Here is a 17,882-nt window from a genome sequence, read left to right as displayed (position 1 = left end):
TTGAATTGCTTTTATTAAAGTGTACAGAAAATATACTGCCTAAGAAAAGCACTGTTTACGTAGAGCGTCAGGCAATAATAGAAGACACATTTATTTAGACAGTGCCGAAGTAGTGTGTTAACTGAAGAAGATATCCCAGTCATCCGCCAGACTCCTGCAGAGACTTAAAAATAGTCAGTAAATATACACATCATATGGTCAAGGTTCATTTACTTCCCTGCAAATTGAAGCATGTACAAAATAGTGTTTTATTGCTTGATAGGTGAGCCACATAACTCAAACAAGACTTTCTGCAATTAGAAATAGTTTAACTTCTCAAGACATGACAATTGGTAACTTGGTTAAAATGCTTAGCTTTATATGGGATAACCTGTGTCAAGTTTCAGTTGTCGGTCTTGCTGTTTTGCAGGCTAGCTTGATGTTTAAAAATGATTGGTACTTTTTTATCCGAATTGTATCTGTAATGTATGCTTCGGGCTCCGCCCACTGTGTGCCATTAAAAAGTAATAACATTTGTTGTGAAAAAAAATTGCTTAGCTTTAGGCTTGTACAGTGTTATACTCCAAGTAATGTGTAGATACAGCATTGGGGGTTCGGGGCTTGGCCAACTGCTGGCATGGCAGACGTGGGCTGACAGTGCTCCGTCTCCAACTCTGAAAAATGGCGAAATATCCTGTAAATTACTGGACCCGAGATTCTGGGTCGTCTAGACTGGCTCTACGGAGCTCCTATGGCTCAAGCAGCATTAACTTAAGGTCCCCATACCTGCCGGATTCTGTGCTGATGCTGGGCGGCCGCTGTGGAGAGGAGGCGGAGGGTGGAGTCACAGCTGTTTAATGGCGGACTCGCCGGCTCTGGCGGACTAAATGGCACTCTCAGCGCTGCGGAAGGGAATTCAGCGCGAAGATACGGCGGCGACTCCTGTCCGGAGGTGAGGGGGCTGGCGGCTGTGGCAGACGCTGATCTTCGTTCAGCTGCGCCTCATCAATTCTCTGCGGGCAAAATGGCGGATACGGCCGGCTGAGCCCGGCCGTGAAGTGCAGCTGGCTGAGGACGGGCAAGCGCTACCGGCGCTGAGTTGTTTAGAGGCTGCGGGTGCATCGGGCCCCCCCTTCTGGGTGACGGTCGCGCACCGATCAGACTGTGTGCTGTGGGGCATAATTGGAGCCGCGTGTGGAGACCGGCCCTCTGCAGGGCATTGTGCTGGGAGTTTTTTTTTTGTTTTTTTTTTTGCCTGTGTTGCCCCAGCTTGGAGGGATGTATTTGGACTTTCAGGCACTGCATAAAGAACTGCTGCACGGAGGGCCTATGTGCTTATGCGTCCCTGCCTGCCCTATTCACTGACCATATGCACTGAGCACGGGGTTACCCTCTGCCTACAGCCTGCCCTGGATGTGAGAACACGGTTAGGTGAGAGGTGTGCTGGAGCTGTACTGCGGGGACTGCTCTGATGGTTGATGTGGTTACAGAGCCTGACTTCCCTATTGGTGACTACTATTGGAGTGCAGCTGCGGCTCGGATGAAGGTGTATACCTACAGCCTGTGGGCCTGATGTCCCTTGAAGTAATTTGGAGGCGCTGTTGGTCTGTGCTTCCCTGGCTGACTGGGTGATAAATGGTATTGTCCCCTATACCCCCCAAGAGCCCATCTTGGAGTAAAGGCGGACAGGAGGACGCCGAGGTACGATGGGACGCAACAGAAACAAGCAAGCGGACACCGCTGTGGGTGGCACGACGCAGCCTGCATTTCGCAGTGATCCCTCTAACGCTTCAGACATGGACGTGATACCCCCTACTGGTACAGACCCCCACGATGCTAATTTGGACTTAATATTGAAAGAAATCCAAGACTCACGAGCGGCGCTAGAGGCACGCATGGGCACGATGTTCACCAATCTTAGCTTACTACAGGCGGATCACAAAAAGCTGTCTGACAAGGTCAAATCGAGATAACTGGCACTGGATGATCTTATACCCTAGCAGACTGTGCACTCCACCCAATACGAACAATTCCAGCAACAACTGAACGGCCTGCAGGACAGGGTGGACGACGCGAAAGGGAGGTCCCGTCACAATAACGTTCGCATACTTGGAATACCGGAACGCAGCGAAGGATCCAACCCTGCACAGTTCGTGGAGGACTTGCTGAGGGACCATGTAGCGAAGGAGGGCCTAACCCCCCTGTACAGCGTGGAGAGGGCGCTCCGGGTACCTTCCAGATCCCCCGGGGCCGCCGCCTTACCCGTTGATAGCACGTGTATTGCACTACAAAGACCGTGACACTATCCTGCGGGCTGCCTGAGAAAACGCGCTTGTGCGCTTTGAGAACTGGACAATTTCACTTTCTCCGGACTTTACCCCTGCAGTCCAAAAAAATAGAGCTACATTTCTGGGGGTGAAAAAAAGCCTACGAGACCGCAATTTGAAATACGCACTACTCTTTCCGGCTAGGCTGAAGGTTGTCAATGGTCAGAAATCTTATTTTTTTTAAACTCCTGAGGAAGTGGCGGACTGGCTTGAAATTACTTTTACACCAGAGACTTCACAGACTTTGCTGCCGTTGGGACAACTGCGTAGAGCCTCCCCGAAGCGAACAACTGGACTACCCCAATCGGGGCCTGGCAATACCATTCTTACTATGGACTCTGGCCCAACCTCGGAACAGATTACGACCAGCCAGAAAGACGCTCTCCTTATGGCGGCGGCCCTAGCGGCTCATGATGCCCAGGCTACAGCATCATTGGAACATTCATCTGATGCTGACACAGTGCGCTCTCAATCTGACACTAGCATTACTCTGTTTCCCTCGATCACAGCCCAGGTTGCAAGAGACGTCTGATATTGTGATCCGGAGTGCCTGGAAGTGGTAATGTATACAAGGACTTTGCACTGTGTATATTGCTGCTGGTGACCACTTTGTGGGTCCAGAATACATATGCTTTATAGGGTAGTGTGTCACTGTAACCAAGACACACTTGAGTGTATATTATGTTGGTTTCACGAACCGGAGCAGCTCTGGCCTCTTCCATTACTTCAGTGCTCCATATGGGGAAAACCCTGTCACATCATAACCCGGTGGAGTTGACTGTGCAGTGGGGCAGGGTTCCAACTCCGGTACCTACTTGGAAACTACAACCTGAGATGCTGGAAGATCAGGTCTTTCGCACCACCCTTTCAGAGGCAATAGTCCATTATTTCTCGGAAAATATGGGGACTGCTAGCTCCCGACAAATTGAATGGGATGCCTTCAAAACGGTCATCAGGGGAGTGGCAATCAGTGCTAAGAAAGGAGTGCGACTCGCCCTGATTGAGCGACTTACAGAAGTGGAGGGTAGATTAGCTGCACTAGAGGGGGAGGCTGCAGGGACGAATGAACAACTGACACAATTGCAAGAAGCTAACATTTATTACGCGGAGCTCCTAGATGAGTTAAGTGTCGTGGACTACCAGTTATACACGCAAAAACAACATTCACAAGCTGATAGGTCAGGGCCACTGCTAGCACGGTTGGTCCGAAACACACCCCTGCCCACACCGATATTAGAAATCCGGAACAACGCAGATATGGTGGTGAACACGCAATTAGAAATTAATATCGCATTCAGGGACTACTGTGAACATCTCTATGGTCCAATGCCCGTACTTATTGACTCTGACTTTGAACCATTCTTTGAGGCTCTATGTGTACCTCAACTTACGTAACACCAACGTGATGACCTACTACGACCAATAACGGGGGCAGAAATAAGACAGGCGATTAAGGCTTTACCACGTAATAAAACTCCGGGGAACGATGGACTGCCGGACAAATTTTACGCAATGTATGCTGATTTGCTAACTCCTCATTTGCAGGGTCTTTATCAGGGCTCATTGGAGGGAGGTGAGCTTCCCGCTTCTACATTGCAAGCGTTGGTGGTTTCGTTATTAAAGCCTGGGAGGGATGCTTTGCTCATTTTGAGCTATAGACCCCTATCACTCCTCAATACAGACTATAAAATCATGAGTAAGATGTTGGCCACTCGTCTTAAGCAGTTTATTCCCACGCTAATACACCCTGATCAGTGTGGATTTGTGCTTGGTCGCAGCACGTCACTCCACATCAGACGGCTACACCAAGTTATGTTAGGCGCGAGCGCCGTGAGAGAAATGGAGGGTTGCATCTCCCTTGACCTGAGGCAGGCGTTTGACTCCCTACGTTGGGATTATATGTTCTATGCTCTTGCGCGCTTTGGTATACCTGCGGAATACATTGCATGGGTACGCTTATTAGACACGAACCCTACGGCGCGAGCACGCACAGGTCGGGACAATATATAGTGGCTCGTGGGACAAGACAGGGCTGTCCCTTGTCACTGCTGTTGTTCATCCTGGCGTTGGAACCACTTCTACACAGACTCCGTACTTTCGCAGTCTGCCAGGGTATAACGCGCAGTTGTACGTTCCACACTGTCTCGGCATATGCGGATGATCTCATACTGTACATTAAGGATATGGGCGCTGATCCACATCCAATGCCCTCCATTTTTTAGTTGTTCCAAGGGCTTTCTGGCCTGGCCATCAATGCTGCCAAGTCGTACGCGTATTTCTTTGATAACACTGAGAGGGACGGATACTTTCGGTTTGGTCCCTGGCCCTTCCAAATAGTGACTGACACCTTTAAATACCTCGGTATACAAATTTATCGCAATGCCTCGGACCTGCTGGATGGCAACCTGGGGCGTGCAATTGCGGCTCTCAAATCCCATGTCCAGTTCTGGGTGTCACTGCCTCGGTCAGTGGCGGGCAGAGTGGCCATCACGAAAATAGCGCTATTACCGCTACTCCTTTATTTTTTCACCAACCTACCGCTACTTGTCCCCATGAGATCCTTTAAAGTATTGAATTCTTTAGTGACGGAGCTAATATGGGGGACAGGGCGTAGACGTATTAGTTTGGCGAAATTGCTACTTCACACGAAGGGTGCCTGACCTGCTTGCGTATTGTTATGCTAGCCAGCTGCAGTGACTGGCGTACTGTCTTGCGGGACGTAATCTACACGAACTAGATATGATGTCACGAGATGGGAATAAAGGGATCATACACAGACTCTTACTACCACACGCCCCCTTACGGACGTCAACACTCCACTTATTGAAATTAGCTATTGCTTACTGGCGGAGTGTGGTGCGGTACACTGAACAGATGCCACCATATGCCCCCACTATTCCTCTGCTAGGTATTCCCACACGTGTGGGTCTAACCCCTAACCGTGCCCTTCAGGCGTGCACTGAGGCTGGCGTTACTACAGTAGGGGACCTTTTTTACAGAAGGTGTGCTGTTGTCGCCTGAGACGTTTGTACGCATACATAGGGCCCCCGATACGCTGTTCCTATTAGACGCACATATTTCCAGATATATCCACATCACATGGTCGCCCGAAGACACAGAACCACCCACGAACACACTGCTTACCATGCAATATCTAACGGGCAATGGGGCTCGGCTGACAAAATGGCTAACCCAAGGGATTCGAGTGGAGAGGACGTAGGACGTGCATTTACAGACAAGGAATGGGATACTATATTGGGGTTTCCCAAAAAGGTCTCTCGTAATCCCAAATTTAAATTTATCCAATTGATGTTATTACACAGGGCGTATTTAACTCCACACAGACTAAGCGCTATATTCCCGGGGGCAAGTGATGAATGCCCGCGCTGCCACGCATCTAACACATGGTATGGGCTTGCCCAAGGCTGGACATTATTGGGCGACAGTATGCAAAATATTGTCGGCGGTGGCTCCGGTACGTCGGGACAACATATTGGAATACTGTATGCTAGGCCTAGATCTCCGCGACAAGAAGGGCAGTTCGACCTCACGATCTGCTAACCTTGCGCTCCTTTTAGCTAAGAGAGCCATAACCACACGATGGAAGGCCGCTACAGGAATGGCACGCAGAAATGTTAAGGTGGGGTAAAGCGGAGAGGGTGGAACTGAATAGGGAGGAATATAGAGGCCTACGGAAAACACCAATCTCGCTGAGCTGGTACACAATGCTGGAAGACTACACTGCTATTGATATTCTGTCCTATTAGGGTCTGATAGGCTTAATATATGTGGATCAGGTCTGACGATGCAGGACGCCTGGACACCCATGTTGTCTGTGTGCTGGGGTGGGTAAATTGTTAGCACAGTGCAGTTCACCTGCAACAGATTTGGAACTGAGAAACGCACAACTGTGGATATGGTTGGTATGCGAGTGCTCCTGTGGAGTTTTTTAAGGGCCGAGCATGCGGGGAGGGGAGGGAAGTGGGGTAACTATGTTTTGCTAAGCTGTTTTCTAGTTGTGTTGAATCCTGACAGCTTTACCAAATTGTTGTCTGTTTTGCTAAACTTATGATATAGGCAAGACTGCTAAGAACGTTTGATATTGGCATGCCGCCCGAAATTAATTTTTTATGCCACTTGTTAACTATGTGTGACCATGTAGGGACACTTATGGATGCAAGACACTGTTGCAGTACCTTAGCTTATGATGGTTGTAATCGTGTAATACTATACTGCGTGATTGTATGTCTTGGAAATACCCGCCGATGTTTAGCTGATTGTGCTGTAAAATCAATAAAAACAAATTAAAAAAAACAGGTGTAGATTGAGCATATGTCTTAAAGCAAGAAAGGCCTGGCATGCAGTTTACAGTGTTGGAAAAGGAAGGATGGTGGCCTTTACAGATTTTCTTGGTGTTCAGGAGAGGGGCATAAATCAGGAGGTCACAGGATACAACTTTAGACCTGCACATATGTATTTTCTCATCATGGACACTGTTGTGTTTTTTTGTTTATCTTCCACACCATTAACATTTAAGAAGTACTCCCCATCATTCAAGAGGGTTAATACCAAAGTTTGACACAAGACTGTTACTGAATTGCAATAAAGAAAAGCGTTGTTCAGAGTTTCAATATATGGTGGCCTTAATGCAAGAGAATTGTCACCTCACAGAATAAACAAGGAGGGAAAACACGTGAAGTGGCAAAGGAAGGAATGGACTGACGAAACAGAGAAGAATTGGAGAAATGAGAGGGACCCAGCAGGCAAAAAGAGTAGAACTCCAGCTCACAATAAAGCAACCTGCAAAAAACACCCTCAAAATCAATACTTTTCCCAACTGGTCCTAGTGGCCTCGAGAGCTCTGAAGCTGAGGGTACTTGCATAACACAGTGCCTTCAGTCTATCATTTTCTACTAAGAATGTCAGAGCCGGAGGAGGAGCTACGATGGCAAACAAGATGGCTGCTTAGGCTCCTGGCTCCGCCGACCTCCGTATCCCGCCACAAGATCCTGTACATTATCCTGATTTTACGCCCAGCTCCTGCTTGCATGAACATTCTGATGGTGAAATCCAGAACTTTTTATCAGCTGGTTTCATGAAGTTACATCGAGCTGAAGATTGTGGCCTATTCCAGCGGTGAAGCCGGGGCCTCAAGTATTTGCAAGGCCAGGCTGCAGTGCAACAACATCGGCTGAAAGACCTTGGCAGGGTCCGGTCAATCGTAGTGGAGGCTTCTTTTGCGCCCGATTTTGGCGGCCATTGTTTTCTTTGCTCAGCATTGATGGAGAGGTGACCTTGCTTGCTACTGACTGTGGGTGGGGGTCCCCGCCCCGCGGACCCGGTGTTGCTTCCCGCCGGGTTTCAGCGGGTCGGGACCCCGGCCTGCGGCGTTAAGCCGTGTGAACTTGGCTGTGGAGAACGACGGGTCACCGTCCACGCTTTCCCTATCGCGATCCTGTTTGCTCCCCCCGGAGATGCCAGATTCACCCGGAGGGATGATTGTGATTGGTATCGGGCGTGAGACTATGGATCGAACGGTGTCTGAGCTATCGCTGAGGTCAATATTGGCAGAACTTTGGGCGTTTCACTCGCAAGTGGATGTTTTATTGACTAAAATGGATGCGTGCCTATCTGGGATGCTACTTGTGGTACCGGACCCTGCCCCACTGTTGGAACAGCAATCTGCAGCCATTCAAGCCGCGGCCATTTTGACTCTGTGCGAGGACCCCGTGGGGGAGCGAGTATTGGAACCATCGGATGGTGCCCTAGAAGATGATGTCCCCGAGGTCGTGAGTGTACCACCGCACCTTCCTTCACTATTGACTTTGGAGGTATCAAATGGCATTCCCCCCCCCCCGGAGACTTGTGTTGTAGGCACTTCTCTCATCTTGTGGTCGTCTCCTCCCTTTTCGGAGATGTTACGACCCTGTGGCAAGAAACTTCGGGACTGTCCAGCTAGGAGAGGGAGACTTTCTGTGCGTGCCTGAAGTTCTCGTGGACTTACTAGCTACAAGTGGTAACGGATTGACTCTCGATGACTTCCTTCTCCGCTATGACTCGTTTCTGTGCTTTTGGGTCTCACTGGGGAGGGTTCGCAAGGGTCAAGGTTGAGAACAATTAAATCGGGACGGTTTGGAATGGCTATTATGGACGCTCGATCTGCAATTGTTTGATTTAAGAGGCTGGGCGGTTTATCACGGTGCCCCCTAATTTCTCTTTATAAGGGTCGCTCTATATCCATCCTTTTGCGATAGGGGGTGTCTGTTTCTGGCGGGGGGGCTAAGGGGCTGGGAGCACATATGAATATGCCCTCCTCCATTCTTTTTTTCTCCTTCATTTAGGGTTTTAGTTACTTGGGGAGACAGGCACGCTGCTAGTGGGGTTAGGCTATAGCCATCGGCAGGGGTGCAGGGTAGGGGGTTGGAGTTTTTTTTTTATTTTGCCTTTTTTATTTTCTATTGCCTTTTTTCTCCTTTCCTTTTCTTCCTTTAGGATCGGTATGGTTTGTGATTTATTCTGATTTCACTGTGTTCTGGAATTCAGTGCACATGCTTCTTACGTCGGATTTCCGGGTGGGCAGGCCCTGTGAACTGGCGCTCACGAAAATATATATCGTATTGCTGTTTACTCTAATTCATAGGTGTTTAGGTGTTAGTGCCAGAGTCCCACATATGGCTGTTTCTAGATGGATATCCTGTTTCTTGGCCTGTCCCCCGTATCCTCCAGTTTGATTGTATGGCACCTGATCCGTTTATACAGATAATATAAAATAAAACCTTTATTATATCCTGCGCCTATTCACGCGTTCTAATACAAGTTCTATCCTGAATCGCTGCCGGACCTCAGGGTTGTCGGCTGATGAGCTGTGTTGTACCGCGATATAATGGATTCCAATTATGTTTAGCGGCCGGCCCCTACGGTTGTAGGCCCATACTTGTATTTTATGAATGCTCCAATAAAGGTTTTTCAAAAAAAAAAAAAGAATGTCAGAGCCTTCCCTCAAACACTCTAAAAATAATTACACCACTTCTACTGGATGAAGACATAAGACTTACGATGTGACTGAGGTGACTGCATGGAACCCCAACAACTGTATGTGGGCCACGCAGCAAAGATTCTCCTAAGATTCAACTCTGCTACCAAGTGCCAATATTGCTTTATTCACTCAGTTCCACCTATGGGTACAACAGTTGTTGCTGCACTATCAAGGACGCCTCCATGGCTTTGTAGGGGCTGACTAGACTGGCCTCATGTATAGACACCGTTTCTCCCATGAACTGAGGGGGTGCAGGAGACATCTCCAACACCACTGAAGAGCAGTGGTGCAGTGTACATCTGTGGAAAGTCAGTGCTGTCCCTTCTTACGCACTGAGCGAGCACGCTTGGCTCCAATTCCAACTGCCTTGCCACCTTGTCTACATGGTATATCATGCAGAGCACGCCTCCGGCTCCCTTCATGCATTCACTGCATTGTTCCTGTTGCAAGTGGTAGCACCAGCATTTCTGCACAGCATACAAACCAGCCTTGGGTAAAAGAAGTTCTTGCCAGTGGGCTTCCTGCCTAAGGATCTGCTCTTTAATATGCAATTGTAAAGGTTGATCTCTACTGGCTGATGCCATCAGGTGGGAGCAGCAGCTACTCTGGTTGGCTGTCACCCCAGAGAGGCAGGCTATTCATATCCCTCAGTCCATCCACTGTACTGTAGGCCCAGAACTACCAGAAAGCAACCCCAGCCAATGTATTTTTTTTATAACAGAACCGTCATATTCCTTACATAGACCACAGTTCATATACACCAGCCTCTGCCACTTGACAACCCACTGCAGCATGTCATCCTGTCTGGGCACCTGTACCATGCCGACTGCTGGGGCCAATCACATATCCACCCAACCACAGGGCTGTGAGGACACTTTCTATGTTAGCTATTACACAGTGGTATGTATCCGTTTGCTCAAATGGGGTTGGGAGAAACTGCTATTGCTGAAGGGGCTCTAAAGGGCCGTGATTTGTGCCTGAGAAAGATGGCCACCAAGGCTTGGATTGCTGCTGCAGAATAAAAATCACAGGTGCAGGTGGTTCTACACTATCTACACTACAGAGCTGATAATCATTTCAATGCCTTTGGATCTACATCCATCACTAGACTTTAGCAATCTTGTTTCAAACTAAATTCATGAGATTACTCTGCTCAGTGTAGACTTTGTAGTTCTGACACCGCTGTTCCTAAGATGGCACAGTGCACTCTCATTACATCCTCTGAGGGAAGTTTGTCGTAGCCCCTTCATCTGCCCTCATAGATGCGCAAGTGGGTGAAATGTTGGTGGTTGCGGTCCAGAGCATGTACATGATTTTATCCTATTCCCACTTGTTGGCTTCAGCCGCTTCACTGTCTAATAAATCTGCCTGGCCGAAGGCCTGCCTGTGCGACATTCGCTGCTGTCTTGTGATCGCTGATTGTCCCTGAAGCAACAAAGTACATCCTGCTGTTATATGATTACCAGCCTATTTCTCTCCTTAGACTTTGATCCACTGGCCATGGATAAGGCAACGAGAACGTGAATGTAAATATGCAGTTGCAATTCATTTGCAACTTGGGAACGAGCTAGTCTTGTGAATAGTTTTTTATTAGAATGCAAAGGTCATTGCTGAAATCTGGACCTACGGGTATCCCCTGAGCAAGTTTACTCGACCTCACTCCATATTTTGTTGCCTAATCAACACCATAGATACATGTGCAATCACTTGGCCTGCACTGCCTTCCAGCGATTTTTGGGTCCTATGTATGGAGACATTTTGAGCCATCTCTGGAACTTCTACTAGATGTGATCTGATCGTAGTGAGCTTCTTAGTCTCTCTTGAAACCTGTTCCTTGTTAAATTACCCATTTCAGCCTAACTCCCTCCTACTCTAGTTCCACTCGTTATGAATTATAGATTCAAAAGAAGGCAGACAAACATTCTACATAAAAGGCAAAAAAGTGAGTAAAAAAAGAACAAAAAAAAATCATCTCTAACCAGCTGAATTGAGAAGGCAGAAATGCAGATCAGCAGAGTATAAGACAGTCAAGACATGCTGTCCAACCAAATCTGACATGATGGCCAAGGATCTAACCTCCTTGTTGAGAGAGGTACCAACTTAGAAGCTAGGAACAGAAGGGGTAATTTGAGAATTTTGTGCCTCCCGGATGATTCTGAAGGAGAGGCCTGTGTTTTCCTGGTGTTGTGACTACCAAAAGCCATGGGCCTATCTCTCAAAAAACAGTTGGAAAGTGAGAGAGCCCACAGAATATCCTCCAAGCGCTCCTTGACCCCTTCGAAGTCCAAGACGTATGATTTTCCGTCCACTTAGATATCACACTGAACTAATCCTCGACCAAATTAGGCAATTAAAAACCCTGATATGGAACGTGCCAAAACATTTGGGATTTCTCAAGCCTATGCAAGACTGACAGCGTTGCAACAGAAGAGCTTTCTCAGTCTGAAATTGGAACTAAAAGTACGTAATTTCCCCTTTTCCTTTGTGGGACCCAGTGAAATTAAGGATCTTTCTTGAGGGTCATGTGAAGATTTTTGATCACCTGAAAGATTTAGAAACATTTTGAAGAACTTGACAGACTCAAAAATGAACCTTTGAGGCAGTGAGGGATCTTTGTATTGTATGTCTTCGATACTATATATGATTACTGGTTGTTATTGATGCGTTTACAGTATTGGTACTAGGTAACTTATTCTTCCGAGAGTATATGTCCATTATCCTTGTATGGTGATGGCCACAATTTCTAGAATACGGATATCTACTGATTGTTTGTTTCATTTTTGACAGCTATGAAATGCAGTTTTGGTGTCATTTTATTGTAAAATTGTCTTAGTGGTGGATCGCAAACACAAGATGATGGACGGAGCGCTGAAACTTTTCAGACACACACCCCCAGTCACAGATCTGGGTTGAATCCATCATTGTTCTTTAGCTCACTTCGCCACCCTAGTTCAGACACAACTGTATGCAAATCAATCTTGACCCTTTTCCTTATGAGAACAGTCCAGCCCGAACTGCCAAGCCAGGTCTTCCCTGGACCGGAAACAAGCATCCTGGGACCGGTTTCGGGGTAACACCCTATATCAGCCAGGCTAGCTTGAATCCAGTGGCAAAGGGAGCAAGGGCCCCATCGTCTGGGTATTTTGTATTGCTTTTACTTGAAACCCGTTTTTAATGTGCCTATCCATTTGAATGCACTTAATTGCTGACATTACTAACACAATACTTTGGTTTAAACATTGAGGATGATTGATAAAAATGAAAGTGCCTTGTTCTATATGGATATGTTTTCTTGGATGTTGGTCCCATGTTTGTGTATCTGAAAAGTATTTATTTTCCAAGTTTGTGTGTACTTATAGATTTCATCTTTTTTTAAGGATCCTACTTTTTTGGAGAAGAAAGAGCGATGTGAATATCTGAAGAACAAACTCTCTCATATAAAACAAAGAATTCAGGAGTACGATAAAGTTATGAATTGGAATGATGGATACAACTAGTTGGAAGCCGAACTTGCATGGACAGTCTATTCTATATAATTGCTTTTTTTGTACAAATTTACTGCTATGTCTGAAGAGCTTGAAAGCAAATGTATCACTATATAAATGCCTTATTTAAGAACTAATAATAGTTTTTTTTTACAATAAAATGCAGCTTGAGTTTTAATATGGTAACATGGAAAGAAATCTTTTGCTATATTTTTTACATATTTTTGTACTTTTTTTTTTTTTACTAAACTTGTAGTTGAACCATTATACAGAATCAAAAAAACATAACAAAGCTACATCAAAAGTCTATACCATCGAGACTTGCGCTGAAAGTGCATTCACTTTAAAAAAAAGATGTCAACTGATTGTAGATCAATATTATATAATGTTTTGCCATCCAAAATGTAATGCATATTGTAGTTGAAAATATGTTTTTACTGTTAAGTGCTGTCTCTATACAGTATTTACATTTTAACAAAACACCACGTATTTCGTTCTTTCTATTTTGTGTACATTTAATTAGATTTTCATAGCTATTTTGTCGCTTTGTCTTGAACATATTCTGGCAAGGTGGCATAAGCGAATTGGAGAGGAGCTAATTATAATGTCCTTGGATTTCTTATTTACCACAACTTATTTTTAAATGCCAAGTAAATACTTGTTGAGCTGCTTTTTTAAGTCTGGCCACATAATTTTGGATCTTCAATAGAAGTGAGAGTCTCGGGTGTTCAAAAGACATGAGTCTCCTTCTAACAAGGTATAGAATGTTTGCTGTGTATTTTACCTTATTAGCACAGAAGTAACACGTGCTCCAAGAAGCGTGTATTATGAGGACAGGTACAGTAGATTATACAGCAATGGACTGGAGAAAAATAGCAATCACATAGGGAAGACCTTCGTACGGCTCGGATTGAGAAAGCTAATCTTAATAAAAAGTGCAATAAAGAAAATTGAGCTTTACAACATCTGAGTCATAGTTTTATTTTTAGCAGTGGAAGCTTGTTTCGTAATTTAACTGCTCCCACATGAGTTTTGTATTGCTCACACTTTATGTTGTACTTTTTGCTCTCGTTTATTGATTGCAGGTTTTCACATATAAAATGACGTCGCACAGCACATGCTATTAAAGCGTTGACTGGTTTGTTAGGTGCTAAGTATACTAATTTGGTTCTCCTGGCTGGTACACATTTTATTTTAGTTAAACAAAACACGTACATTTCTTTCTTTTCACATCTAGAAAATCAAAAAGGTTGAAGGAATATGCAAATAATCTTGATAGTGATGCTACAAAGCTGTAGTTTATTTTTCACATTAGTTAATACGTCTTCATAATGGTGTTCAGTAGGTTGCAGTATTTGCACTCTGTAGTGATGACATACCAATGGTTGTAAATGTTTTCTAAACATATTTTCTACAGCTTAGTCATGTAATACCAAGTTGCTTCTCACATATTTTACTTAGATGTTTCTCCAGCAGAACTACATCCAAGCACAATAAAGGTAAGTTAGTGGCGATAAGAGGGCAATATTTGCCTTCTGTCAAATGTCAATGGGTCTTGGCGATAACCGTGTTAAAACAGGAGTTGCGTGTTCTGCCTGGCATTACTTTATCCATTGTCACTGCTTCAAACTTAATTAGTTAGTGAGAGGCCTAAAAACCAAGCATTGGCAATTCTTACTTTGGCTAATAATATTGTTGAACAGCCGAACTTTCTGGGCCTTCTAAGAACTGTTGTCATTCCCGGAATCCCAAACAAAGGGGGAGAGGAGGATATATTTGTGTGGGGAGGTGTAATGCCAAGCTAAGAGCATAATTTTCAGTCTCAAATAACCATATCTATCTATCTATATAAATAAAAACGAACGTATGTCTGTCTGTTTGTCCTTTATGCATTACTACACCATTCATCCGATCGGCATGAAACTTTGGGAAGTTGTTGAGTACACTCCCGCAAGGGTTTCTGGCAAAAAAAAAGAAAGAAAAATGTGTTAAATATCGACCCCCAGGGCCCTCATAATCTTTCCAATACTGAACGTTTACAGTTTCCGGTGCGACTCGCTTTTGCAATGAACATCAACAAAGCACAAGGACAATCGCTGCAAGTGTGTGGACTAGATTTGGAGAATCCGTGCTTCTCACATGGACAACTGTATGTGGCCAGCTCACGCGTCTGAAAAACTTCTGATTTATTCGTGTACGCACCAGACGGAAAAACTTAAAATACTGTGTATCCACAAGCACTCGAATAAATAAACAGAATTAAAACAACACTTTAAAATGTTTTCCATATTAAAATGAATAAGTTTCAATTAAAATGACACAATGTAAATTGAATGTTATCATAACAAGTTTCCTTAAATTTCCTTTCTTCTGAGATCGCAGCAAAGCGCGACGGGTAAGCTAGTGTATATATATAAAAATGAAAGTATGTCTGTTTGTCCTTTATGCATTACTACACCATTCATCCGATCACCATGAAACTTTGGGAAGTTATTGAGTACACTCCAGCGAAGGTTTCTGGCCAAAAAAAAAAAGGAAAGAAACATTTGTTAAATATCGGCCCCCCGGCCCCCCAGGGCCCTCATAATCATTCCAATACTGAACGCTTACAGTTTATGGTGCGACTCGCTTTTGCAATGACCATCAACAAAGCACAAGGACAATCGCTGCAAGTGTGTGGACTACATTTGGAGAATCCATGCTTCTCACATGGACAACTGTATGTGGCCGGCTCACGAGTCGGAAAACCTTCTGATTTATTCGTGTATGCACCAGACGGAAAAACAAAAAATACTGTGTATCCACAAGCACTCAAATAAATAAACAGAATTAAAAAAACACTTTAAAATGTTTTCCATATTAAAATGAATTAGTTTCAATAAAAATGACAATGTAAATTGAATGTTATCATAACAAGTTTCCTTTAATTTCCTTTCTTCTGAGATCGCAGCAACGCGCGACGGGTAAGCTATTCTCTTATGAAAATTAGTAGTGCCAGCAGATATTGTATCCAGATGTATAGGGTGTGTAATTTTCTGATACATATATATTAACTTTTCACCTGAAAGTGTCAGGTTGCCATTCGTTTTTCTCTTGCTTAAATTGTAGGGACTGCCAAACTACGGTGTAACTAACACTCTAACTTTAAGCCTATCTGCTGGATGCTTGAGGTTTAACGAAACACTCAGCAAGCCAAGATCCCTGAATTTATTCAATGTAACAAAGCTTTTATTTGGCTACAGATACCATTATGTACAAAGCCCCAAGTTCAGACACTGTCTGTGTATTGAAACACAATTTCAGAGTGACCGCCTAGTTGTGAGATATGCTAAATTGGAAACATAAGAGAAGATCCACCAATAAGCTGACAACATCAACCTCTGCCAAATTCGGGTACTAAAATCTTACCTTGAACAATACAACCCTAGGTGTCTTGTACCTACCTAAAGCTCAATCCCTCTTGTTTGCGAGAGCTCTATTTGAGTTTGGCTCTTTGAAACCGAAGTAGTTGACTGCACACAGCATTTGATAGACAATGCAAAGTTCCTGGGATTCACCCTTAATAAAGACTTCGCATTCCAAGATAAAATTTCCAATAAGACTAAAAAAGTTTATGTTCCTCTCCCACCTAGATGGAAGTAATGCTCCACTATGCCCCCTTCAGACACCATTTTGGCATCCGTAAAAATCATCCTTCACACAGAGGCACATCCCGTCCAGCATCTGAAGATTTTTAATTACATGACCCACAGCACTGAAGGGATTACATTCTGCCCATTCAACCCCTCCATCACCAGTTGCACCAGCTTCAAGGTCATCAGATATGGTACCTGACATACTTGGCCAAGAAACGTACTACTTCTGGTGCCATCGGGAACCAGGACATTGCCAGACGAGACAAAAAGCTGCCGGGAGGTAAAAAAACTCTCACCAAGAAAGAGTTTGGCCGAAAATCAGTAAAGCTAGGCCATAAATACTGAACATCAGAAGAAGTGCCAATACTGATCTTCATTCATTCCATCATTTAAACCAAGATCACAGAACCCAATTAGTATGATCAATAGGAACTTCTCTCAAAAATCAATTTTTACAAAGTTTTATACTTAGTTTGGGAGGGATTCACAGGTGGTCCCTAAAGAAATGTGTACATAAATAAAAAGATTTAGTTACAATTGAACAAAATCTAGGTCAAAGCATAGGACAGGTATAGTAGCTCAATGGTGGAACCAACTAATCAAGACAAAACCACATACAAAATTGTATTTATGCCAAGGTTATAGCTCAGAAATACCCGTAACTGTCATTTCATTATAGCCCCACGCTTATAAAGTGTGTAATGATTAGGCTTACCCGTTGGGGTCGGGAAAGAAGCCTCACCTCAAACAGGCATGTGGCTCTGGAAATATCACCTCTCTGAAAGATAAGTGGGAATTGAGAGGTGGTTAGTAGTCAGTTACTACTCTTCTGGGCATTCATTATATTTAAAAGAAACTTGGCAAAAATATCCAGTGTATGCACTTATATCGAGATATCAATGTAGTCTGCATACTCGAAGCGTGTCTAATTGAAAGAAGAAGAAAGATGAAGAGATACCCAGCCTTCTGAACTTCATAGAAAAGGAAAGCACAGGTTCCTGGTGTTATATGTCAATTACTGTCAAGTATATGAACTAGGATTACAAATATGTTATATTAGCCAAGTGTTAGAAGTAATATAATGGTACATCGGATGTTTCAACAAAGATAGGCGCTATAGAGGGGAGTCCCTATGATGTCACCACCTACACAGTCAGTGTAAAAAATGTATGCCTTATATAACAATCATGCTGTTAAGAGTAGATCTACAGTATTACAGAACATTGCTGTCCACAGGCGTAGGGGAAATTACAACCTTCACATCACGAAACATAAGCATCACCTGGAGCAGGTAGTTGCGGCGTCAGAAAGAAAGTACTGTATTATGGTTGATCTGGTATGAAGGCTGAACTCTGAATTTGTGACAAACCCTTCATTGCACTGCCGCCTATGTTAGACAAAGAGATGCAGGCTGAAAGAA

General features: G+C 44.5%; 1 protein-coding gene across 1 annotated transcript in view; it reads left to right on the top strand.

Annotated features, from left to right (window-relative positions):
* MARVELD2 (MARVEL domain containing 2) overlaps positions 1-13,787 on the top strand; it is a 125,598-nt gene extending 111,811 nt beyond the window's left edge. Inside the window, exon 7 of the mRNA XM_086960821.1 lies at positions 12,720-13,787. Within this exon, the coding sequence (XP_086816947.1) occupies positions 12,720-12,839 (120 nt within the window). The 3' untranslated portion in view covers positions 12,840-13,787. The remainder of the gene's footprint in view (positions 1-12,719) is intronic.
* The last annotated feature ends 4,095 nt before the right edge of the window (positions 13,788-17,882 follow it).

Source organism: Lissotriton vulgaris, chromosome 3_1, assembly GCF_964263255.1.
Source record: "Lissotriton vulgaris chromosome 3_1, aLisVul1.2, whole genome shotgun sequence".
NCBI lineage: Eukaryota > Metazoa > Chordata > Amphibia > Caudata > Salamandridae > Lissotriton > Lissotriton vulgaris.
The sequence above is the reverse complement of the archived record's forward strand: the minus strand, read 5'-3'. Positions and strand labels throughout refer to the sequence as shown.